This window comes from Bos javanicus, chromosome 3, assembly GCF_032452875.1.
Source record: "Bos javanicus breed banteng chromosome 3, ARS-OSU_banteng_1.0, whole genome shotgun sequence".
NCBI classification, from domain to species: domain Eukaryota; kingdom Metazoa; phylum Chordata; class Mammalia; order Artiodactyla; family Bovidae; genus Bos; species Bos javanicus.
The window spans coordinates 67,764,935-67,792,200 of record NC_083870.1 but is presented as its reverse complement, the minus strand read 5'-3'; the positions used below and the strand labels follow the sequence as shown (position 1 = coordinate 67,792,200).

Here is a 27,266-nt window from a genome sequence, read left to right as displayed (position 1 = left end):
ATTAACACATCAAAGAATGAACCAAAAGAAAATTTGTGGAACAAAGTAGTCTAATTATAGAAGAATATTAAATAAATTTCTGTACATTCATAAAATGGATGGTACACAGCCATTCATAATGTGTCCTTGAAGAATGTCCAAGGAGAGGCAAAGGGTTGACAACATACTGCAAAGTGACAACTGACAAAACATTCTATATGATGTCTATTTTGGAAAAAAATATAAATAAGACTAGGAGAATATACATAAAAATAGAGAATTTAATGTCTTCACATTTTTTTCTTTTCCAAATGAAAGGGGATTAAACAAAGGGAAATTCTTATTTTCACAAAGAGTCAGTGAGAATATTGTGACCTCTTTATCCCAATATTTTAATAACACACAAAATGAAAAACTGAAATATATTTAATACCATTTAGCGCTTGCATTAACAATAATTTTTCTTTAAGTTATAAAACCAATAGTTCATTCAAATTTACAGTTTGCTTATACTTTCTGCCAATCACACAAGAACAATACATTTTTGAAAATATATTGACATGAACTTATATTCAGTGTTGTAGCCTTTCATGCAGTCTTCATACATCACCACATTTAGAAAATGAACTTCATATGCTTGATTCCGTAAGTTTTGAAGAAAACCATGATAATGAGTGCCCACAATCCCAGAATAAAACCCCCAGGAGGATGCCAATCCTTCAACTTTGGTTTCTGCAAAACAAGAATGACATTATAAATTTAACAATAGATAAAGACTGATAGAAAATAGGTAATTCACAGAGTGTGCATTTAAGGGGTAGTAATGTAGATTAAATTAAATGTATTGTTAGCCTTCCCTGTCCGCAGGTTCCACACATACAAACATGTCCTGTATGTTTCTCTGTCCAGCATAGAAAGGCAGGTAAGTCTTCCCATTTACTTGTCATTTCACCAGCTGCGTTATGATCCTGACTGTGACTACTGTCTCTTTATGAGTTATATTAATACTTCCCGGATTATGAGCCAAGATTGTGCGGATAGTTATGAGAATCCTATTCTAGGATGGATTAAAGTGAAAAATTGTAATCTGAAATTTGCTTTAGTCACCATGTAAACAAGATTCCAGAAAGGTTTTCAGTGGTTTCCACATCTTATATTTTGTTTTTTCCTCTACATAACCAGGACACGTAATGCTCTTCACCCAATCTTCAAATTATCACATGGAAAAATAAAAAAGAAAGGAAAGAAAGAAGGAAGGAAGGAAGAGAGGGAAGGAGGGAAAGAGGAAAGGAGTGTAAAAATTAACACAAGTCAAATCTACCAGAAATCAGTAAGGACCATGCCATTAATTCACTGCCATGATTCTTATAAATTTATGTTTATTATACATGCTTTAAAATATCTAATAATTACCTAATGAATTCAAGATTATAAACTCACTGAAAATATTCTAAAGGACATTTTGATAGAAAGAAATTCTATTTTCTTTTAATTTTATAAATGGAGAAGTTATTTATGCAAATGCCTGATTTCCAATTAGGTGATCCTTTTCATTTTTTTTTTTTTTACAAAGGAAGTGAATTACTATATTGAAGTTGTAGTTATCAAAACTTTAAAAAACCAAATTTTGATAAAGTAACATGTAATTTTTAAATTAAAATGTTATAGATAATAATTTCAAAGTCATGCTGAGAATAAATAACACTTCAAGAAATTTGCAACAACTGTAATGTGATATAAAAAAATCAATGATTTCTTTTTTCCTTTTTGATGAGAACTCTTAGAATTTACTCTACAAATTCCATATGTAACATAAAGCAGTGTTAATTACATTAATCCTATTGCACATAACACATCTAGTACTTTTTTAAAATTAATTTATCTTAATTACAGGATAATTACTTTACAAAACTGTGATGGTTTTTGTCATACATCAACATGTATGATAAGCTCAGTGGTTCTCAAACCACTTCAGATGGTTTGTAAGCTCTTAGAACATTGTGCAACACTGAAAAATCTTAATTTAATTTCAGTAGAAAATCTACAGTAATTAATATAAAACATAGTTATAATAAAGGTAGGTATATAAGTATCATAAGCATGTGACATGAAAAAACAAGTGAGTGAACTAAATAAACATGATTAACTGCTGCTCAGTTTTTGTCCTGTTTATTCTCTAGTAGTCAAACATTGGTAACTCTTGCCAAATGGATGAACAAGTTTAAGATAAAAAATTATTTTTCCACAACTGGGAAATGATTATCTAGTAAAGAGCTATTAACTCAAAAAAAAAATTCATTATTAGTGGAAACACACCTTCATACAGTAGTCAGAAGACGCTCCCTGAGAATCCACTTTAAAGAGTATTGACTTGGTTGAGGAGATATGATTCATTTTCCCCAGTAACTAGGAGTCTGATTTATATAGTATTTGAAAATACACACACACACACACACACAGGTTACTAGGTTATTACTTTTAAAAAGTTAAATAAATAGTCAAAATCTGGCATTAAACTATGCACTGTAGAAGAACAGGTTATAATATAGACAACTGTTCTATAAACTAATTTAATGAATTTCAGTGCTAAATGTTCAATAGATGTGAACCTTCAAGAGTCCAAGAGCACCTAAAACTTTCAGGTGGTGTTTAAATCAAGTCATGTAAGAAAATGCTGAACATCATTTAGGCACTATGATTCATTATAGATTACTGAAATAAATAATCAAATAGTTAACAGCAAATCTTACTTCTGCACCTGTAGGAATTCTAGTTACTTTTCAATGAGATGGATTGCCCGAAGTTGTGATTTTACCATTACATCTTAAACTCAGAAGCCAGAAACAGTTGCCAGAGATAAGACAACTGTAGCTTCCCAGGTGGCACTCGTGGTAAACAGCCTGCCTGCCAATGCAAGAGACATAAGAGATTCGGGTTCGATCCCCGGGCTGGGAAGATTCCCTGGAGAAGGGAATGGCAACCCACTCCAGTGTTCTTGAAGAATCCCAGGGACAGAGGAGCCTGGTGGGCTACAGTCCATGGGTTGCAAAGAATCGGACACGACTGAAGTGATTCAGCACGCAACTTGTTTAGAAGTAACTAGCATTTCTCCAAAGATTGGTCCTGATAGTTATTTCAATCTGTTATTTTAAAAACTGTTTCAGAGAATTCTGGAGGCACTGCTTCCTGATCCTTCAACTAAATATGTCCTACATTTAGACCACTGATGCCCAGGAGAGGACAAGAGGTGAAAGCAAAGTGCTAGAACTGTGGTTTGCCAATGGCAAACTCTGAAGGCAAGAATGGAGGACCAAGAAATGTATGTTATTACTCCAGAAGTATTATGGAATGGTATATGTATTCACATTACAACACTGTACAGGCTAACAAAAGTAGCAAATCTCAGCCTTTCAAAACTACTATTTGCAGTTGCTCTATTTTTTATTGTATATTCATTACATATATTTGACTAACAAAAAATGGAAAATGAATTATTAATTAAATACAGTTTGGACTCTTAGCTTAGCATGACATCTATGAAGAATCCTGCTTGTGCAGCTGCTCCCATCTTCTCAGGAAAGGCACATAAAAAGGCACAGAAAGAGACAACAGCACTCTCTACTAAAACTAACTTAACCTCTGATGAGAAACCTCAGATAATTTCACTATCTGTAAGTCTGGAAACCAGGTCTAGAAACAAATTAATGGTGGCCCAGTTTTCTGAATAGTACACAGGATCCAAAAGATTGCTATGCTCTGTGAAATACATAATTCTGTCAGCTGAGAAAGGGATTTTAACTCTCTCCCTTTTTCTGCCTGCTGTTTAAGAGAAACAGTGTTGCCATAGAAGGTGACTTTATGAGGCAGCCAGAGTAGTGCAACTCTTCCCCAACCAATTAATGGCATACTTCATTCTACATCTATTTAAATATAATTCCCAGTAAAGAGCATATCAGAAGGTAGCAGGCAATGGCAATGGTTTACTGCATCCAAGAAGGCTCAACATCCAAACAAACATCTCTGCAAAGAAGGGAAAATACAGGAAAAATCCTTTCGATAGTATATGTTAAGAAACAATGTCTTTCCCACACACTTCATCTTTTTAAAGTGTCCAAAACCCAGGCACACCCAGCACGGCAGCACATGACCCTAGTTTAGTTTACCAAAACCACATCTGATGACTGGCCACCAGTCACTGGGAATTGTTGAACAACTATTCTTCAGATACAGATCCGAAAGGATCCAAATCTAAGTAGATGGTGATTAACATCCACACGCTCTGCTAGAGATGCAGACAGCGTTCTAAGAAAAAGGCAAAAACCAAGGTGAGGTCCATGAGTAAAAACACTCCAACATATGAAGAAGAAATTTCTCGAAGACACAAAGAACATATCTCTGAATAGATTTCATAAAGAACAAAAGAATAACTTTAGAAAAATTTTATTTAACATGGATTTGAATAAAAATGCACAATAAGCCAAAACCAAATGAATAGCATAAAGATAAAATAATACAAGATGCAGGGACAAAAGGTTGAGGTAAAAAGGGAGCTGGAAGATAGTGTCCTAAGCACCTCTCTGAGTCCTTTATTCACCGAATTGTGGTAGACTAATCACAGGGAAAAAAAAGGTCCTGATCCCCCATACTTCCTTCCCTGTGTCCATACACTTTGAATATATTGCTTTATGGCAGTTCTCATCGAGAGGTATACTCTATGTCCTTCTTCCATAAATCAGTTGGCCTTGTGACTTCTTTTTGCCAACAGAAAGGAACATAAGCAACAGTGTCCTAATTCCATGCTAGCCTCAAGAGGCTTTCTTTGCCTGCTTCTGCTCTCTCTTAGAATACCACCATGAGAAACAAACCTAGGCAAGGCTTCTGGAGGTAAAAAAGACATCAGATGGAGACGAACTCAAGTTCTCCAGTCAGCAACCAGCCATCTCCCAGATGCAGAATTGCCTAACCAAGACAAGGTTGACCAGAGACTCATGAAGGTGCCCAGCTAAGAATACAACTGCTTAGCTAAACTCAGCCTGAATCACTACCCTGGAGACTTAAAAGTCAAAGAAATAGTTGAAGTTTTAAGCCACTAACTTTTGGCTTATTATTCATCAAAAGCTATGAAATACACCTACTGAGATGACCATTAATATAGAAGGAAAAATCCTGATCCTTTATTATAAGAAAATAAAGTTCTCATCTACATACTTTTCAAGTTTCTGCAACAATGGTATATATAAAACCAGCATGAAGGGTGGCTAATCAGCTCCTTGTGGATCATGAATTTGGTCGAGGTGAGGGAGGTCTGTCAAGATAATCCCCTGATGCATTCTAGAACAAGAAATTCAGCCCCATTTCACTCACCTGAGCTAAATTTCACTAAGGACTGCAGCAAACACCTGTTTCCCCTGAACAGCATGTATAGCAGACTGTGTAGAGGTCATGCTACAGTGTCTTCTAAAGGTAAAGTTTGTGTATGTTCTGTGCCCCGTACCCTCACTTTAAGGGAGCGGCAGTTATGCTCACTTTTAGCTCTTTCTTGTAGTCTTCCTGGGAAGAGATTGACTCCACTTGTCACCATGCTGGGAACTGCTCCCAAGGAAATAAAGTGAGGCAATCTAGAGACTAACTCACCTCACTTCTCTCTAACCTTCCTCATCCCAACTACTTGAGCTACTCTAGCTCAAGTCTTGTTCCTTTCCTTTTCAAGTTAGTCAGCAATTCATATTCATTGGATATTGCCCCCACCCAACCCTCTGCTAGAAAAATGTTCGTTTCTCCCAGAATCTTGATGTATGCTACACATGGTAAATCTGCAAAGCAACTAATTTAATCTAGGATAATTAACGGAGAAGGCAGTGGCACCCCACTCCAGTACTCTTGCCTGGAAAATCCCACGGATGGAGGAGCCTTGGTGGGCTGCAGTCCATGGGGTCGCTGAGTCAGACATGACCTCGACTTCACTTTCACTTTCACTTTTCACTTTCACGCACTGGAGAAGGAAATGGCAACCCACTCCAGTGTTCTTGCCTGGAGAATCCCAGGGATGGTGGAGCCTTGTGGGCTGCCGTCTGCGGGGTCGCACAGAGTCGGACACGACTGAAGCGACTTAGCAGCAGCAGGATAATTAAAGATGATTTGTTTTTAACTATAATTTTGCTTCCAACAGAAAACTGAACACTGTTCTACCTTAACCATAATTTTAGTTTTTTTCTGACACAAAAACCTACTATTAATATTGTTAATTAATATCACTATGGAATTTTCAGCCAATCCAGATGTCAGTTCAAGGAAGAAATAATTTTCATATTTTCAGATTTTACAATTAGGTATCAACAAACTATATAAAATCAACTCTTGGAATTACTGAGAACAACGAGTTCAGATCTGAGATAAATATAAAAAAATACCCTTCCAATGTGCCAGTAAAAATGAGTTGGAAAATAGAAACAAATTTCATCCACAACAGCACTAAAAAACATAAAATATCTGGGAATATCCACAGCATGAGGATAAAAATCTCATTTTTTAATGTCATTTTATAAATTTACAAAATCTCATTTTATAAATTCATCTCATATGGTAAAAATCTATATTACTATATAGAGGAGTAAACAGTCCTGAATATCAAAGAGGATATGATAAAGCTAATCTATAATATTTTTCTGATACAAAATAGAAAAGATCAACGAAACAGAATAGAAAGTAGTCAATCAGCTCAGTATCCAACAATTTGGATATTATATTGGATATTATAAAAGAACTATAACAAATCAACGAGCAAGGAAATATTCTTACTGGTCCTCTAACAATGGGTTAACATCTGGAAAAGAAATTTTCCAGAAAAGAAAAACAAAGAAGTTTTGTTTCTAAACCAAAACTACAAACCAAAATATACTTCAAATGATTAAGAATTAGATGTAAACTTATGACATGTAAAAAAAACAATGTTTTTAACTACTTTTGTAAAGTGGCACCCAGGGGTCCATCATAATGGTAGCTATGTTAACAGTACCAGTGGAGAGCAGTTACAAAGGATTTCATTGTGAAGAGCACGAGTCAAAGGGCCTGCAAGCTAAGGGGACTGTCAGTGGGTGGCTATTCAGGAAGGACTTCTTGGATGAGCTGGCCCTTGATCAAGGTGTCATATGTTAGTTGATGGACAGGAGGAGATAACACCCAAGCAGTGACACATGGAACAAAATCATGGTGATGGTAAAAGCCAGGCACTGGGAAGAGTGATGCCCCAGCCATATACTACACTAGCAGGGGGAAGGTGACAGACAGAAAGAGATTTGCATCTGCTTCGTTCAATGCCAAACCCACAGGACTCTGGCACTTAGAAAATCCTGATGAAAGAGAGAATGCAGTTTGAGAGTAGCAAGCATTAGGGCCAGGAGGGTCACTCTTTGAATAACCAGTTGCATTCTGGGATCTGAAACAATGCAATGCCTCTGAGAGCTTAGCCAGCAACCACCCACAGGTGAATATGGTAAAAAGAGACAAAATGTCAGACAATCTGCAGGGTAAAGGGATTTATAAGTTTAAAAGCAATAAATGGAAATAAAAAGGTGGAGAGATTTTTAAAAGAACCTTTTGAAAAATCGGTATTTTATGAAGTGTATAAATCAAACTAAGAGGCAAATAAATGAGAAAACATGACAGAAAGGGGGATAAATTCAGTACTTTGAGATCTGCCAAAAATGAGTAAGAAAAGACACATGGATTTATGAACAAATGTTTTGGGAAATTAAAATTTTCACAATAATTACAAATAGCTAATAAAAACCTGAAAAATATAATTTTTGATCATAAAAGTAAGTTAAAATAACATGTTAATTATTTCTTCCTTGTTTCAAAACTGAATTAGTAAATGTTAATAAGGATGGTCAACTTTTCAGGGAAAGTAATCAATTTACATGTTCAGAAATCTTTAAAATGTTCATAATTTTTCATTCCTAGAATCTGTTGCACTCCTAGCTAGGCTCTACAGTAAGGAATTCAGAAATGCTGACAAAGGTTTACACAAAGATTTTCTTCTTACTGTTATTTACAAAATAAAAATGGGAAACTATATAGATAATATGAGAAATACTGCACATCAACATAATTAGTCATCAAGAATGTTCTCAATTTTAATGATTTGGAAAGATGCTTGAACTGTAATAAGAAAATAAAAGTAAAATGCAAATTGAGTATGAAATATGATCTTATAACAATATTCAAAAAAAGGAAACTGAAGTCTGAATATGGTTTCTGTGAGAGAAACAGGATTAGAGGTACTTTCAAACTTTTCTCTACACTTATCTATACTTTTGAAAATATATTTTCTACAATGGATAGGTATTTTTTAAATTATTTTTATGGGGGAAAGAGGAATGCAGAGGAAAAACTTTTAATGAAAGAGTCCACCTAGAAAAATCTTTCTATATTCATTTTTTACAAATTTAGAAGATGTTCTACAATAATACCATTTAGTACATGATATCCTACTTTGAGAAAAAATAACATGAATAGCATGACAGCAACATAATAAAATAAAGTGCTTTTTCAGTATGTATTTAATGATATTCCCAGAGAATAACAATATTGGTATTTTTAAAATAACTATAGGTAATATTTTAGGCATTCTACAATGATTTTACTTACAATCAAATGAGAGATTGGTATAATTATTGCATTTTGTAGTACAGCTGCATTTGAGGTAAGTTCACATTAAAGTATAGCTTGTAATTTCATTTGTGTCCATATTAGAGCTTCTCATAAAATGACTAATTTTATGTAGTTAAGCTACACTACTGCTATTAAATACACTTTTTTTGTAACTTTCACAATAATAGCTATAATACAGAGGTGAAAAGCATATATAAAACATTCCAATGTGTCATGAGCAAACACTTAAAAGCTTAAGGGCTACCTATTATTGAAATGCCTAATATTTCAAATTAAAAAGATAGGTAGCTTAGCAACACTACATTGCCAATTGTGAACAGTGTTCAGTCTCCTCTTTCATGTTTCTAGGAGAACATTAACCACAGAACTTCAAACAGTTAACAGAGAACAGAACTAAGTATTAAAATTATGTAAAAAGAAAAAATCAAGGATTTAAAAAATTACACATGTTTACTAGAAAACAAATAGAAAAATTACAATGTTTCAATAAGATTTTTTCCTTAAAATATAATGAGCATATCAGATCAGTTAAATTATATTTTAAGGAAAGAAAAAAACAATCCACTAAGGTCGCAAATAATTTAGCTATTTGTTTTCAACCGTTTAATTAGTTGTAGTTTGTTAGTATTTCCAGTCTATCAACATCCTCTGTATAAAGTATGATTTGTAATCTTCAAATTATACTTGTAGTATATATCAAATTGTGGTCAGCAGAATTCTAAGAGAGCCCCCAAGATTCCCTCTCCCTGGTGTGCATATGCTGTATAATCACTTCCCTTTGAGTGTGGACCAGGACTTATGAATATAAGACTGGATATCATTCCTTTGCTAGGTTACATTATATAACAAAGACAAAGGGATTATGAAGATGTTATTAAGATCCCTAATCAGTGACTTTCAACTAGTCAAAAAGGAGATTATCCTGGAGTGAGAGACTGACCTAATTAGGTGAGCCCTTTGAAAGAGGGTCTAGATATCAGGGACCTAAGTCAAGAGAGAGAGACAAGTTCAGTTCAGTTCAGTTCATTCGCTTATTCGTGTCTGACTCTTTGCAACCCCATGAACCGCAGCACGCCAGGCCTCCCTATCCATCATCAACTCCCAGAGTCCACCCAAACCCATGTCCATTGGGTCGGTGATGCCATCCAACCATCTTATCCTCTGTTGTCCCCTTCTCCTGCCTTCAATCTTTCCCAGCATCAGGGTCTTTTAAAATGAGTCAGCTCTTTGCATCAGGTGGCGAAAGTATTGGAATTTCAGCTTCAACATCAGTCTTTCCAATAAACATTCAGGATTGATTTCCTTTAGGATGGACTGGTTGGATCTCTCTTGCCAGTCAGAACACCACAGTTTGAAAGCATCAATTCTTCGGCGCTCAGCTTTATAATCCAACTCTCTCTTTATAGTCCAACTCTCACACCCACACATGACCACTGGAAAAACCATAGCTTTGACTAGACGGACCTTTGTTGACAAAGTAATGTCTCTGCTTTTTAATATGCTATCTAGGTTGGTCATAACTTTCCTTCCAAGGAGTAAGCATCTTTTAATTTCATGGCTGCAATCACCATCTGCAGTGATTTGGAGCCCCCAAAAATAAAGTCAGCCACTGTATCCACTGTTTCCCCATCTATTTGCCATGAAGTGATGGGACCAGATGACATGATCTTCATTTTCTGAATGTTGAGCTTTAAGCCAACTTTTTCACTCTCCACTTTCACTTTCATCAAGAGGCTCTTTACTTCTTCTTCACTTTCTGCCATAAGGGTGGTGTCATCTGCATCTCTGAGGTTATTGATATTTCTCCCGGCACTCTTGATTCCAGTTTGTGCTTATTCCAGCCCAGCGTTTCTCATGATGTACTCTGTGTATAAGTTAAATAAGCAGGGTGGCAATATACAGCCTTGGCGTACTTCTTTTCCTATTTGGAACCAGTCTGTTGTTCCATGTCCAGTTCTAACTGTTGCTTCCTGACCTGCATACAGGTTTCTCAAGAGGCAGGTCAGGTGGTCTGGCATTCCCATCTCTTTCAGAATGTTCCACAGTTTATTCTGATCCACACAGACAAAGGCTTTGGCATAGTCAATAAAGCAGAAATAGATGTTTTTCTGGAACTCTCTTGCTTTTTCCATGATCCAGCAGATGTTGGCAATTTGATCTCTGGTTCCTCTGCCTTTTCTAAAACCAGCTTGAACATCTGGAAGTTCATGGTGCACGTACTGCTGAAGCCTGGCTTAGAGAATTTTGAGCATTACTTTACTAGCATGTGAGATGAGTGCAATTGTGCAGTAGTTTGAGCATTCTTTGGCATTGCCTTTCTTTGGGATTGGAATGAAAACTGACCTTTTCCAGTCCTATAGCCACTGCTGATCTGGATCTGCCTGCTGCTACCGCTAAGTCACTTCAGTTGTGTCTGACTCTGTGTGACCCCATAGACGGCAGCCCACCAGGCTGCCCCGTCCCTGGGATTCTCCAGGAGAGAACACTGGAGTGGGTTGCCATTTCCTTCTCCAGTGCATGAAAGTGAAAAGTGAAAGTGAAGTCGCTCAGTCGTGTCGGACTCTCAGAGGCCCCGTGGACTGCAGCCTACCAGGCTCCTCCGTCCATGCGATTTTCCAGGCAAGAGTACTGGAGTGGGGTACCATTGCCTTCTCCGCTAAAACAACTTAAAAGCAGTCCTTAAAGGAATCAAATTGATCCTAGAACAAAATCCAACACTCATTACATGAATAAAACAAAAATCCAAAATGTAACAGCCAGCAACAGCAACAACAAAATTAAAACAGCTAGCATCCAATCTTTTAAAAGGGCATGGGAAGGAGGAAAATATCACCCAAAGCCAGGAGAAAAATTAATCAGTTGAAATAGACCCATACATGAAAAAGGTGATGTATTTAGTAGACAGGGCTCTTAAGACAGCTATTATAAATTGTATGTAAAGAAAAACATGATCATATGAGAGAAGAGAATATATAAATAGGATCTATTATAGGAGTTCTAGAGATGAAAAATATATATAAGATGAAAGCTACATTGGATGAAATTAAGAGTAGATTAGACACTTTAGCAGAGAACTATTAAGATAGCAACAGAAGTTACTCAAATGAAGCACAGAAAGAAAAAGAGCAGGGAAAAGAATACACAGAGCCTAAGTTATGCCTATCGTGGCATAATATTAAGCAGGAACACATTCATGCAATTGGAGTCCTAAATAGGGAGAGACAAAAATATGTTAAACAAATAATGACTGAAATTTTTTTTCAAATTTCATAAAAACTATAAACCACCAAATCCACAGAGCCCAACACCAAGAAACACAGAGAAAGCCACACAAAGGAACATCATAATCAAAATTCGCCCATGTGTCACAACTACTAAAGCCTGCACACTCTAGAGCCCACATGCCACAACTTCTGAACCCCTGCACCCACAGCCCACGTTCTGCAAGAGAAGCCATCGCAGTGAGAAACTTGGGCACCACAACTAGAGAAAGCCCAAGCGCAGCACTGAAGACCCAGTACAGCCAAAAGTAAACAGATACATAAAATTTTTTAAAAAAGAAATGAAAAACAATGATAGCAAGAACACCTTAAAAGCAGTCATGTAAAAAGAGATTTGTTCTTACAGAGAGGGGTTTAACAAACTACAGCAGATGAGTTAGTCACATGATTACACAAATAAAGTTTTATGAGAACACAGCCATGCTCATTCATTTACATATTGTCTATTGCTGCTTTCGCATTACACCAAAGTTCAGTAGTTGCAACAAAGATCAGATACCTAAACTATTTAGGATCTGGTCCTTTAAGAAAAAGTGTACTGACTCCTGCTACAGTGGAACAAAGATAAGCATAATTGAAGATGTGCTGTCAGCAACCATGGAATCCAGAAGACAATGGAAAGGCATCTTTAAAGTACTGAAAGAAAATAACTGTTACCTAGATTCTAGGAAAAATGTGCCAAGTGAAAAAAGTCTTTCGAGGATGAACATGAAATAAAATTTCAGTAAAACAAAAGCTTTGAGAATTCAACAGACATTTACTGCAGCAGACCTATACACAGCAATATACAAAGTGGTATACCGAATACCTATACTACAAGGTATACCTACAGCAGACCTATAATACAACCAATGTTAAGAGAAGTTCTTCAGGCAGAACGAAAATTATACCAGAGGGAAATACAGACTTCCACAAAAGAAAGAGGAGAGATCACAGGTATACCTGTGGCGGATTCATTTCGATGTTGGGCAAAACTAATACAATATTGTAAAGTTTAAAAATAAAATTAAATTAAAAAAAAAATGGTAAACTGGTAAACAAATATATAAAAATATTTTCTTCATTTAAAAATTTCCTTAAAAGATAATCGACTGTTTAAAGTAAAAACGATAATATATTGTGTGGCTCATAAAGATGTAGAATCAAAACATATACAACAATAGCACAAAGAATGGAAGGGAGAAACTGAGAACATATCATTATAAAGTTCTTACGCTATATATAAAATAATATACTATTTAAAGTTCATGTTTAGTCACTCAGTCGTGTCCGGCTCTTCGCGACCCCATGGACTATACACCACCAGGCTCCTCTGTCTATGGGATTTTTCCAGGCAAGAATACTGGAGTGGGTTGCCATTTCCTTCTCCAGGGGATCTTTCCGACTCAGGAATAAAACTGGGGTCTCCTGCACTGCAGACAGATTCTTTTACAGCTGAGCTACCAGGGAAGCCTTTGTAAAAAGACTACCAGGGAAGTCAACTATTTAAAGTAAACTGTATTAAATTAAAGATGCGTATTATAAATCCTAGACTAACAACACTAATAAAGTGGATTCACTTAATAAGCCAAAAGTGGAGTTAAAATGGCATCCTACAAACTCAACAGAAAACAGAAAAAGAAAAGGAACTGAAAACAGATGGAGCAAATATAAAACAAACAGCAATACAGCAGATCTAAATCCAACCAGATTTAAATGCCATTTAACTACTGATAATTACATTAAGTGAAAGGATCTTAATAGTAGTAGTAGTGTTAGTCGCTCAGTCCTGTCCAACTCTTTGTGACCAAATGGACTATAGCCTGCCAGGCTCCTCTGCCCATAAAATTCTCCAGGCAAGAATACTGGAGTGGGATGCCATTCTCCTCCCCAGGGGATCTTTCTGACCCATGGATCGAACCCAGGTCTGCACCATTGCAGGCAAATTCTTGACCATCTGAGCTACAAACGATCTTAGTATTCTAATTAAAAGGCAGAGATTGTCAAGTTGAATAAAAACATAAAACTCGATGATATTCTACCTATAAGAAACCTACTTTATATTCAAAACACAGATAAGTTAAAAGTGAAATGAAAATCTGTTTTTCCAAATGGAAAAAGAAACCTGGGCAGGCCATATTAGCGTCAGAACAAAGTAGAATTCAGAACAGCAGTCCCCAACCTTTTTGGCACCAGGTCCTGGTTTGTGGAAGACAATCTTTCCACAGACCTGGGGTGGGGGATGGTTTCAGGATGATTCAAGCACATTAGCTTTATTGTGCACTTTATTTCTGATCTAATGCTGTCACTAATTCGACAGGAGGTACTGGTCCACAGCCCAGAGGATGGGGACCCCTGCTTTAGAACATCGAATATTACAGGGATTAAAAAAAGAACTTCTCAGACTAATACGGAGAAGGCAATGGCACCCCACTCCAGTACTCCTGCAGGGAAAATCCCATGGATGGAGGAACCTGGAAGGCTGCAGTCCATGGCGTGGCTGAGGGTCGGACACGCCTGAGCGACCTCACTTTGACTTTTCACTTTCATGCATTGGAGAAGGAAATGGCAACCCACTCTAGTGTTCTTGACTGGAGAATCCCAGGGACAGGGGAGCCTGGTGGGCTGCCATCTATGGGGTCACACAGTCGGAAACGACTGAAGTGACTTAGCAGCAGCAGCATACTAATACAGGGATTGATTCACCAAAAAGGTACCAATTCTAAATGCTTTATGTACTTAAAGTTTCAAAAACACATATCAAAAACTGATAGAACTGAAAGGAAAAATTATAACTGTGTATTTCAGCACAATCTCAGAATTAATTAGTAAAAAAAAAAAAGTCAGTAAGAATATGGAAAATCTGAATATTATCAACCAATTTGATGTAGTTGATATATTTATTTCACTTTACCCAGTGATACTAGAATGCAAATGCTGTATTAGTGCATGTGGACATTCACCATGATGAACCAATTTCTGGTCTCTAACACAAGTCTCAATTAATTTTTAAGGGCTGATGTCACAGAATATTCCAGAAAGTGGAATTAAACTAGAAATCAGTAACAGAAGAGAGAACTTGGAAAAGTCTTCAAATACTTAGAAATTAAACAATATATTTCTAAGTAACCCAAGAAGAAATTACAAAGGATATTAGAAAATATTTTTAATTTAATGAAAATATATTTGTCAACTGAAAAGAATGCAAAGCTGAAAACCTTAAGTTTTATTCGGCAGACTTACTGAAGACTTGTGTCCAGGATACAGCCTCTCAGATAGCTCTGAGGGCCTGCTGCAAAGAGGTAAGTGACAAGTCAGGATATACAGGAGTTTCTGTGAGGGGCAAGAAAAAAAAGAAAAAAAAAAAACCCAGGTATCCAACATCAAACAGTTACTGCTAACTATATTTTAAAAACCAGACATCTCAAGTTAATGAATTTATCACTTTTCTATGTATGGGAAGATGCAAGAGTCTGGACTTATTGAAACTATTCACTTGATTTGCATCTTAGCAATCTACTGCCAGTATTCCAATTTTCTCCATTCTGAGCTCCGTACCCTCAGGGTGCATTGTCAGGGGTGGCTGCAGTTGCTGATGGCTTGATGGTGGGCAGCCTGTTTACTGAAATGGCAGGTGACACTCTTTATTCATACACTTCAAAATGTATGGGATGTACATAAATCATCCTTATAGAGATATGTACAGTTTTATACAACTGTATTAGAAAAGAAGAAATATTTGAAATCAGTAATTTATGAAAAAGATTCCACCTGAAGAAATTTGAAAAAAAAAGAGCAAATGAAACACAAACTAAGCACAAAAAAGAAAATTAAAAAGTCAAATTCAATAAAAGACAAAACAAAAAGGTGGGGGGGGGGGAAATATCACCAACCAAAAACTGCTTCTTTTAAGTTCAATAAAATTGATAAACTTCTTAAAAAACTGGTTTAAAGAAAAAAAGAAGAGAGAATATCACTACAGATTATGCAGACATTCAAAAGATAGTAAGAGGATACTAAAATAATTTTATGGCAATAAATTTGACAAGCTATGCCTTGACAGATACAAATTACCATCTTATCAAATTTTAAGCCAGAGAATTAAAAGACACATGACTTCTGTAGAGTCCACAAAAATTTCCATATCCCTAACTGATATGGAAAGAAGAAATCAAGAAAGAGGAAAGGGATTTCCAGTCAGCTTGTAAAATAAGAGATCTGTGTTGATAAGAATGCTTTAGAGAAGAACCCAGAATAGTCAAGCAGAAACTGCAAATAATATTGGTTAACACTTAAATATTTACTATACACCATGCATTAAAGAATTTTAAATGTATCAGTGCATTGCCTTCAAGGTAGATAATATAATCTACCCTGCTTAACAGATGAGGAAAATTAACAATTGTTACAAAACTACCACCACTACCCATAATCATGATTATCATTTATGGAGTACTGACCAAAAGTTCCACTCCTTTATAAGACCTTCACATATATTATCTTATTTAATCCTTACAACAGCACTGTGACACAATTATATAATTAGTATCTTATTTCAAACATGACAAAACTATATTCAGTAACTTGACTAGTCACAAGCTAGAAACTTTAGTAAGTGGTTTTGCTAGGCCTGAAACATGGTGAGTTTAATTTCAAAGTCAGTGCTATTAACCATTACATAATACTCCTAAATTGCAGAATTACTCTGGGAATAGGTCAAGACTTCTCCTCCAGGCAACTCCTTACCTCATGAATATTATGGGGCAACAAAATAAGCTTTCCTTGAAAAGTAAGCTATGACAAACCTAGAAAGGGAGTTAAAAAAACAGAGACCACCTTGCTAACTAAGGTCAGTATAGTCAAAGCTAGGGTTTTTCCGGTGGTCAGGTACGGATGTCACAGTTGGACCACAAAGAAGGCTGAGCACCGAAGAATTGATGCTTTTGAACTGTGGTGCTGGAGAAGACTCTTGAGAGTCTCTTGGACTGCAAGGAGAACAAACCAGTCAATCCTAAAGGAAATCAACCCTGAATATTTATTGGAAGAACTGATGCTGAAGCTGAAACTCCAAATTTGGCCACGCAAGGTGAAGAGTCTACTCACTAGAAAAGACCCTGACGCTGGGAAAGATTAAAGACAAAAGGAGAAGGGGGAGGCAGAGGATGAGATGGTTAGATAGCATCTCCAACTCAACGGACATGAATTTGAGCAAACTCCAGGAGATAGTGGAGGACAGAGGAACCTGGCAGGCTGCAGTCCATGGGGTCATACGACTCAAAACAACAAAATAAGCACAAGACTAATGAGCTATAGAGCACATATTGAAGATAGCTGGCGTTAGGATTCAGGGGTAGAAGTGGGGAAGAAAGGTTGTTTTAATAGCAAGAGAAGAGCCTAACACAAGAGAAGACTCTACACATGGACATCACCAGACAGTCAACACTGAAATCAGATTGATTATATTCTTTGCAGCCAAAGATGGAGAAGCTCTATACAGTCAGCAAAAACAAGACCGGGAGCTGACTGTGGCTCAGATCATGAACTCCTTATTGCCAAATTCAGACTTAAATTGAAGAAAGTAGGGAAAACCACTGGACCATTCAGGTATGACCTAAATCAAATCCCTTTTGATAACACAGTGGAAGTGAGAAATAGACTTAGGGCACTAGATCTGATAGACAGAGTGCCTGATGAACTACGGATGGAGCTTTGTGACATCATACAGGAGACAGGGATCAAGATCATCCCCATGGAAAAGAAATGCAAAAAAGCAAAATGGCTGTCTGGGGAGGCCTTACAAATAGCTGTGAAAAGAAGAGAAGTGAAAAGCAAAGAAGAAAAGGAAAGATATAAGCATCTGAATGAAGAATTCCACAGAAAAGCAAGGAGAGATAAGAAAGCCTTCCTCAGCGATCAATGCAAAGAAAGAGAGGAAAACAACAGAATGGGAAAGACTAGAGATCTCTTCCGGAGAAGGTAACAGCACTGCACTCCAGTACTCTTGCCTGGAAAATCCCATGGACGGAGGAGCCTGGTAGGCTGCAGTCCATGGGGTCGCTAAGAGTCAGACACGACTGAGCGACTTCACTTTCACTTTTCACTTTCATGCATTGGAGAAGGAAATGGCAACCCACTCCAGTGCTCTTGCCTGGAAAATCCCAGGGAGATTGGGGCCTGATGGCTGCCATCTATGGGGTCGTACAGAGTCAGACACGACTGAAGCAACTTAGAAGCAGAAATCTCTTCAAGAAAATCAGAGATACCAAGGGAACATTTCATGCAAAGATGGGTTCAATAAAGGACAGAAATGGTATGGAACTGACAGAAGCAGAAGATATTAAGAACAGGTGGCAAGAATACACAAAAGAACTGTATAAAAAAGATCTTCATGACCCAGATACTCATGATGGTGTGATCACTCATCTAGAGCCAGGCATCCTGGAATGTAAAGTCAAGTGGGTCTTAGAAAGCATCACTACAAACAAAGCTAGTGGAGGTGATGGAATTCCAGTTGAGCTATTTCAAATCCTTAAAGATGATGCTGTGAAAGTGCTGCACTCAATAAGCCAGAAAATTTGGAAAACTTAGCAGTGGCCACAGGACTGGAAAAGGTCAGTTTTCATTACAATTCCAAAGAAAGGCAATGCCAAAGAATGCTCAAACTACCGCACAATTGCACTCATCTCATACGCTAGTAATGCTCAAAATTCTTCAAGCCAGGCTTCAGCAGTACGTGAACTGTGAACTTCCAGATGTTCAAGCTGGTTTTAGAAAAGGCAGAGGAACCAGAGATCAAAAGGCCAACATCCAGTGGATGACTGAAAAAGTAAGAGTTCCAGAAAAACATCTATTTCTGCTTTGTTGACTATGTTAAAGCCACTGACTGTATGGATCACAATAAACTGTGGAAAATTCTGAAAGAGATGGGAATACCAGACCACCTGACCTGCCTCTTGAGAAACCTATATGCAGTTCAGGAAGCAACAGTTAGAACTGGACATGGAACAACAGACTGGTTCCAAATAGGAAAAGGAGTATGTCAAGGTTGTATATTGTCACCCTGCTTATTTAACTTAATACACAGGGTACATCAGGAGAAATGCTGGGCTGGAAGAAGCACAAGCTGGAATCAAGATTGCTGGGAGAAATATCAATAACTTCAGATATTGGTTATATCTGAGGTTATACGGTAGCAGATGACACCACCCTTATGTGAGAAAGTGAAGAGGAACTAGAAAGCCTCTTGATGAAAGTGAAAGAGGAGAGTGAAAAAGTTGGCTTAAAGCTCAACATTCAGAAAACGAAGATCATGGCATCTGGTCGCATCACTTCATGGGAAATAGATGGGGAAACAATGGAAATAGTGTCAGACTTTATTTTGGGGGCTCCAAAATCACTGCAGATGGTGATTGCAGCCATGAAATTAAAAGACGCTTACTCCTTGGAAGGAAAGTTATGACCAACCTAGATAGCATATTCAAAAGCAGAGATATTACTTGCCAACAAAGGTCCGTCTAGTCAAGCCTATGGTTTTTCCAGTGCTCATGTATGGATGTGAGAGTTGGACTGTGAAGAAAGCTGAGCGCCGAAGAATGGATGCTTTTGAACTGTGGTGTTGGAGAAGACTCTTGAGAGTCCCTTGGACTACAAGGAGATCCAACCAGTCTGTCCTAAAGGAGATCAGTCCTGGGTGTTCTTTGGAAGGACTCATGCTGAAGCTGAAACTCCAATATTTTGGCCACCTCACGCAAAGTGTTGACTCATTGGAAAAGACTCTGATGCTGGGAGGGATGAGGGCAGGAGGAGAAGGGGATGACAGAGGATGAGGTGGCTGGATGGCATCATCGACTCGATGGACATGAGTTTGAGTGAACTCCGGGAGTTGGTGATGGACAGGGAGGCCTGGCGTGCTGTGATTCATGGGGTCGCAAACAGTAGGACACGACTGAGCAACTGAACTGAACTGAAGAGCCTAAATGGGTGTGAGGCACGTGTCCAGAGATGCTGGCTCTTCTGAGTACCGCTCTCCTAGCTATTCTCGGTCAAGCAGCAAATACAGCACACATCAAACACACCTTTGAATGTTTCAGTCTCTACTTTATACTGGCACTTGGAGGCAGGCACAATTGGCCTGGAGTGGAGGTATTTTTGTAACCATTGCAAATTTAATAATTTAAAGCAAGAAACAGTCCCCCACAACACATGCTCTAATTTATATTTCCATATACAAATGATTAGCTTAAAAACTTCTAGGATTTACCCTTTTTTTGTAATCCATGTAGCAAAGGATATTTAAGTGTATACTAATACTAGCAATATAAAGATAATATCCCATCATTTTCTGCATCTTTAATGTGTACAGTGTATATATCTACTCCCTACGCATGAAAAATGTAAAACAGATTTTCCTAACAATTTGACAAATGCTTTCAAAATTCAGATGCTTTTTTATTTTAAAGCTAAAATCCTTTTGTACTATACTTTTTGTCTTATATTTTCTCAATTTATCATAAATTATAAGTTCAACATGTATTTCCTGAAGGCCTACTATGTACAAGCCACTTGACCTAAGGGGCTTGTATGTATGGTTATTCTTTCTTGTAAAAGTAGTAATGTGTATCAACATCAGTTCAGTTCAAGTCACTCAGTCATGTCCAACTCTTTGCAACCCCATGGACTGCAGCCTGCCAGGCTTCCCTGTCCATCACCAATTCCTGGAGCTTGCTCAAACTCAAGTCCATCAAGTTGGTGATGCCATCCAACCATCTCATCCTCTGTCATGCCCTTCTCTTCCTGCCTTCAATCTTGCCCAGCAACAGGGTCTTTTCCAATAAGTCAGTTCTTCACATCAGGTTGCCTTCCAATGAATATTCAAGACTGATTTCCTTCACGATGAATTCGTTTGATCTCCTTGCAGTCCAAGGGACTCTCAAGAGTCTTCTCCAACACCACATTTCAAAAGCATCAACTCTTCGGTGCTCAGCCATTTTTTTTATTTTGGCATTCAGTATATTAACATAGGTTCCTTTGTACTTATATTTGTAGGCCATAAAGAAAGACCATTTCATTTATGTTTATAAAGTAGACAAATCCTTATTTTCTAAACAAAATTAAGACATATATTGTAGTTGAATAAGGGATTCCCTGGTGGGTCAATGGTAAAGAATCTGCCTGCCAATGCAGGAGATGTGGGTTTTATCTGTGGGTCGGGAAAATCCACTCCAGTATTCCTGCCTGGGAAATCCCGTGGACAGAGGAGCCTAGTGGACTACAGACCTTGCAAAGAGTTGGAAACAACTTAACAGCTAAGCAACAACAACAACAGTAGTTGTATAAATTAGTCATGTTCATAAATACTGATGATTCTGAGAAGCTATTTATTTCAAGGTTTTAGAGCAGGAGTCTTTTTTCATTTCTCTATAAAGGGCCAGAGAGTAAGTATTTAGGCTTTGAAGGCCACAGAATCTCTCTTCCAACTATGCAACTCTGCCTCAAAGTACAACATTAGCTGTAGACAATATGCAAATGAATGGGTTTGGCTGTGTCCCAATAAAACTTATTTACAAAAACAGGTACCAAGCTTGTTTGACCCATGAGCCATGGATTGCCAACCCACGCTCTAGAGAATGCTGTTGAAAGGATTGAGAACTACCTTGCTACCCCAAGCTATGCCTTTTCGGTGTATTATTGGGAACTGAAAACACCTGAGAAACAGCAGATGCAGGGAGACTTCTCTGACCTCCACCTTTCTACCTAAAAGCAGATCATAAAATTTCCTATGAGAAAGGAACCATCTCTGTGCCATTAAGGGAAGAACATTCTCATTACTGGAGTCTGAGTATGAATCTATACAAACCAATCTACTAAAATAACCCTTATCTTCCATTAGTTTCCCATATATGTTTTCCTAGTCACTTTCCCACAGTTTCTGCCCCTTGCCCAAGCCCCTCTGTCTCATCACTCCTCCACAAATTTATTGTGTCTTAATTAAAGTATATAAGCTCTCAATTGTAACTGCTTCTTTGGGTCTTCATTTTCTTTATGAAGACTCCCATCTGTACAGAAAAATATTAAATAAAATTTCTATGCTTTTCTCCTGTTAACTTCTCTTATATCAGTTTAATTCTCAAGCCTATGAGAACAGAGGAATTTTCCTCCCCTGTCTAGTGATTTTCCTTTAGTCTGTGTTTTTACATTATTCATATTGGTAAAATAAATTGCAAGAATAAAGCATGTCCTCAAGAGAGGATAAAATGGTGTTTCAAATCTGATACCTTCACAATACATATCAGTTTATTTTTCAAGTCCCAGAGGAAAAAAATGTAATTTTTGTTTAAGCATTTCACTAACTTATACCATGAAACTCTTTTTAACCCATTAACTACTAACATCTTGTAAAACTAGTGTTTCAGGAACATATTATATGTGAACTCAGAGTTAAGCAAATTTAAATCTCATGGCTACAAGTATGAATATGAATTTAAATTGTATACAGAAATATGATATATATAAGAAATGGGTTGCTTTGTGCATGGAATCCTTTTGTCAGCTTGTTTGCTTGCCATTAGGGCTTCCCTGATAGCTCAGCTGGTAAAGAATCGCCTGCAATGCAGAAGACCCTGGTTGGATTCCTGGGTGGGGAAGATCCTCTGGAGAAGGGATAGGCTATCCACTCCAATAAGTTTCCCTTGTGGCTCAGTTGGTAAAGAATCCGCCTGCAACACAGGAGACCTGGGTACGATCCCTGGGTAGGGAAGATCCCCTGGAGAAAGGAAAGGCTACCCACTCCAGTGTTCTAGCCCGGAGAGTTCCACAGACTGTGTAGTCCATGGGGTTACAAAGAGATGGACACAACTGAGCAACTTTCATTTTGAGCTTCCCTGATAGCTCAGTTCGGAGAAGGCAATGGCACCCCACTCCAGTACTCTTGCCTGGAAAATCCCATGGGCAGAGGAGCCTGGTAGGCTGCAGTCCATGGGGTCGCGAAGAGTCAGACACGACTGAGCGACTTCGCTTTCACTTTTCACTTTCATGCATTGGAGAAGGAAATGGCAACCCACTCCAGTGTTCTTGCCTGGAGAAGCCCAGGGATGGGAGACGGTGGGCTGCCGTCTATGGGGTCGCACAGAGTTGGACACAACTGAAGTGACTTAGCAGCAGCAGATAGCTCAGTTGGTAAAGAAGCCACGTATCTTTTACAGAAAAAAATGAAACAGGTGCACACTCCCAAAATTTCTCATTATTTACGTGTACCATCTAGTTGTATTCTCGTTGAGTTTTTCTACATGTACACACAGTTTCACCAGTCAGATACATGGATCAATGGTTTCTTCATTCAGTAAAACTTAATGGATACATGGAAAGGTGTAGTTTGGGCCTATTCCTCCCAATTGTTAGTAACTAAGTGATTCCTATCATTTCTTTAACACATTCTCTGCCTCAATAAAATAATCATGCTCTTAAATACATTCTCCTAAATACAGAAGAGGGCAGGTGGAAAGGGAAAGGAAGAAGAGAAGAGAGTCAACATCTGTAAACAACCAACATTTGTTCAGTGTCAAGAATGTGCCAAGTGCTCTGGACACATTATCTTGTTACAATTCTTCATTGAAAGTTTTAACCCCATGTTATGATAAAAACTAGAGTAAAAGAGGTAAGTAAATCATCCAAAGTAACAAAATTATTAATTAGCCTACTTAGTTTGAACTTAGTCCTGCTCAATTAAAAGACCATGGTCTTTCCATGACACAGCAATGTCTTCCTTGAAACAGAATCTTCTTGGAAAGTTGAGGAGACAAGTAGTACCTTTTCAAATATCTGATGATGGCTGGCAGATGCCACCTGGACTAGACTTGTTTTATGTAGCCTTCAGTGTGAAAACTAAAATGAAGGGGTGGAAAGCATAAGAGATTGTTCCCAATTAGATATAAGAAAATTTTCCAACAAGCAGTTCAAAGAAAAAACAGGTTGCTCTGGGGAGTATGAGAGGACTTTTCTACGACTGAGTGAACAACATTTTGGTGAGATGCCATCTAAGACAAGCAAGGATTGCATAGATTTTTAAGAATCTAGAAGATTTTTTAACATTAAGATAACATGAATCTAAGAAAGCAGTGCAAAATCAGCATACTCTTATATTACCTTTTAATTTCAAACCATGAGGAAAAGTTTCTCATTCTGTTAAGAAAAGTGTCAACAACTTAATTCAAAAATTCCCAACTTCCAAAAAGTACATCTAATTAATTTTATTCTCTACCAAAAAAGACAAAAAAAACAAAGACAAAATCCTCAATAATACACCAATAATAAATAATGCTTGTTTCCAGTTATACAACTATTTCTAAATGGGTAAATACTTGAGGGAAAAAAATTGAAAATTACTATAATGGGTTTTTGTTACTTTTCTGCAATGCAGGAGACCCAGGTTCGATCCCTGGGTCAGGAAGATCCCCTGGAGAAGGAAATGGCAACCCACTGCAGTATTTTTGCCTAGAGAACTCCAAGGACAGAGGAGCCTGGCGGGCTTTAGGCCACGGGGTTGCAAAGAGTTGGGCACGACTGAGTGACTAACACTTTAAGGAAAAGTTAAATTCCAACTCCGTGTTTTTGGCAGAATTTTGGTAACTTCTGTAATGTTATTCTTCCAAAACAATCATTACAATGCTTGTAAGTGTTCTTCCGCATTCAAAATATATAGTCTGAAGTACAAATCAGGAACCCTACCTTTGTGCTTAAAAGAAGCCATTATTCAGAGAAATAGTTAATTTCAGTCAAATTAATTTTTTGAATATCATTTGTTTGTACCTAAAAATTAGAAACTAAATTTCTTTTACAATAAACTTTCTAAAGTTTGACACAGTATTTTTAACAAAAGCAGTCATATTTAGTCATGATAGTCATTATAGAAACATTTGACATATTTGCAAACAAAAACAAATCTTATAATTATTTCTCCCATACTCTGCTTGTAACAACTTTTCCAAGGACAAAGGCCTTATAAATGGCTTAATTAACGTTTTGAAACAGTCCTTTTCTACTTCTACATTAGTTGAATGCTAATGATTATAGTTATTATAGTTACTATTTTATTTTTGTCAGAAACAGTTGAGATGTACCAGGAAAGAAGTAAAGTAAGTGTGAAAATCTTAAAAATTGATTGCTAAAATGTCAGTTAAATCTATCACAAACTTCGACAATTTTAGATATAACAGATATAGTTATTTAGCAAAACAAAATATGTAAAATATATAATTAGTGCCTAATATATCCATTTATAATTATTACATCTCTCTAGCAATCTTTATAGACTTAATAACACTATCTAAAAGTAAATATGTTTATTCTACAAAATTAAATCTCTACTGGCACATTTTAAACTAGAAATGTCTTCAGTTCAGTTCAGTTCAATCCCTCAGTCATGTCCAACTTTTTGTGACCTCATGAACTGCAGCACGCCAGGCCTCCGTGTCCATCACCAACTCCCGGAGTTCACTCAAACTCATGTCCATCGAGTCGGTGATGCCATCCAGCCATCTCATCCTCTGTCATCCCCTTCTCCTCCTGCCCCCAATCCCTCCCAGCATCAGGGTCCTTTCCAATGAGTCAACTCTTCGCATGAGGTGGCTAACGTACTGGATTTTCCGCTTTAGCATCAGTCCTTCCAATGAACACCCAGGACTGATCTCCTTTAGAATGGACTGGTTGGATCTCCTTGCAGTCCAAGGGACTCTCAAGAGTCTTCTCCAACACCACAGTTCAAAAGCATCCATTCTTCGGCGCTCAGCTTTCTTCACAGTCCAACTCTCACATCCATACATGAGCACTGGAAAAACCATAGCCTTGACTAGACGGACCTTTGTTGACAAAGTAATGTCTCTGCTTTTTAATATGTTATCTAGGTTGGTCATAACTTTCCTTCCAAGGAGTAAGCGTCTTTTAATTTCATGGCTGCAGTCACCATCTGCAGTGATTTTGGAGCCCAAAAAAATAAAGTCTGACACTGTTTCCACTGTTTCCCCATCTATTTCCCATGAAGTGATGCGACCAGATGACATGATCTTCGTTTTCTGAATGTTGAGCTTTAAGCCAACTTTTTCACTCTCCTCTTTCACTTTCATCAAGAGGCTTTCTAGTTCCTCTTCACTTTCTCACATAAGGGTGGTGTCATCTGCATATCTGAGGTTATTGATATTTCTCCCAGCAATCTTGATTCCAGCTTGTGCTTCTTCCAGCCCAGTGTTTCTCATGATGTACTCTGTGTATAAGTTAAATAAGCAGGGTGACAATATATAGCCTTGGCGTACTTCTTTTCCTATTTGGAACCACTCTGTTGTTCCATGTCCAGTTCTAACTGTTGCTTCCTGACCTGCATACAAATTTCTCAAGAGGCAGGTCAGGTGGTCTGGGTTTCCCATCTCTTTCAGAATGTTCCACAGTTTATTGTGATCCACACAGTCAAAGGCTTTGACATAGTCAATAAAGCAGAAATAGATGTTTTTCTGGAACTCTCTAGCTTTTTCGATGATCCAGTGCATGTTGGCAATTTGATCTCTGGTTCCTCTGCCTTTTCTAAAACCAGCTTGAACATCTGGAAGTTCACGGTTCACGTATTGCTGAAGCCTGGCTTGGAGAATTTTGAGCATTACTTTACTAGCGTGTGAGATGACTGCAATTGTGCAGTAGTTTGAGCATTCTTTGGCATTGCCTTTCTTTGGGATTGGAATGAAAACTGACCTTTTGCAGTCCTGTGGCCACTGCTGAGTTTTCCAAATTTGCTGGCATATTGAGTGCAGCACTTTCACAGCATCATCTTTCAAGATTTGAAATAGCTCAACTGGAATTCCATCACCTCCACTAGCTTTGTTCGTAGTGATGCTTTCTAAGGCCCACTTGACTTCACATTCCAGGATGTCTGGCTCTAAGTGAGTGATCACACCATCCTGAAATGTCTTAGTTAACCAAAATTAGGTAAAATGGATACTATTCTCTTTTTACAAGGTATTAATTACCTTGGTAAATAAAAAAAGATACACAAATAAAATTTAAAAACTGAGTATGTTGATCAGGCACTGGTAAATACATCTGAGTGCAGACCACAGTAAAAATAATCTTTGAAAGAAACCTGTGCCTATATAAATGTTATCAGAAACTATAACGGAAATATACTACACTAATTACTCACCAAACATGATTAGCACAATGAAATGAAAGTTAATCTTGAATGTTACAAATCTGTAACTAACTTATTGATTCCTTAATACTAAATATGGCTTTTCTGACATGAATATACCCATTGTAAAGTGAATGATAATCTCAACTCTTATTGGGAAGCACATTAAGGTGATTTCAGGTCAA

The 27,266-nt window shown here is 37.5% G+C and overlaps 1 protein-coding gene across 1 annotated transcript in view; it reads right to left on the bottom strand.

Moving 5' to 3' along the window:
* Window positions 1–242: 242 nt before the first annotated feature.
* The window catches only part of PIGK (phosphatidylinositol glycan anchor biosynthesis class K), a 136,356-nt gene continuing 109,332 nt past the window's right edge, over window positions 243–27,266 (bottom strand). The window contains exon 11 of the mRNA XM_061411542.1: window positions 243–711. Coding sequence (XP_061267526.1) covers window positions 595–711 — 117 coding nt within the window. The 3' untranslated portion in view covers window positions 243–594. The remainder of the gene's footprint in view (window positions 712–27,266) is intronic.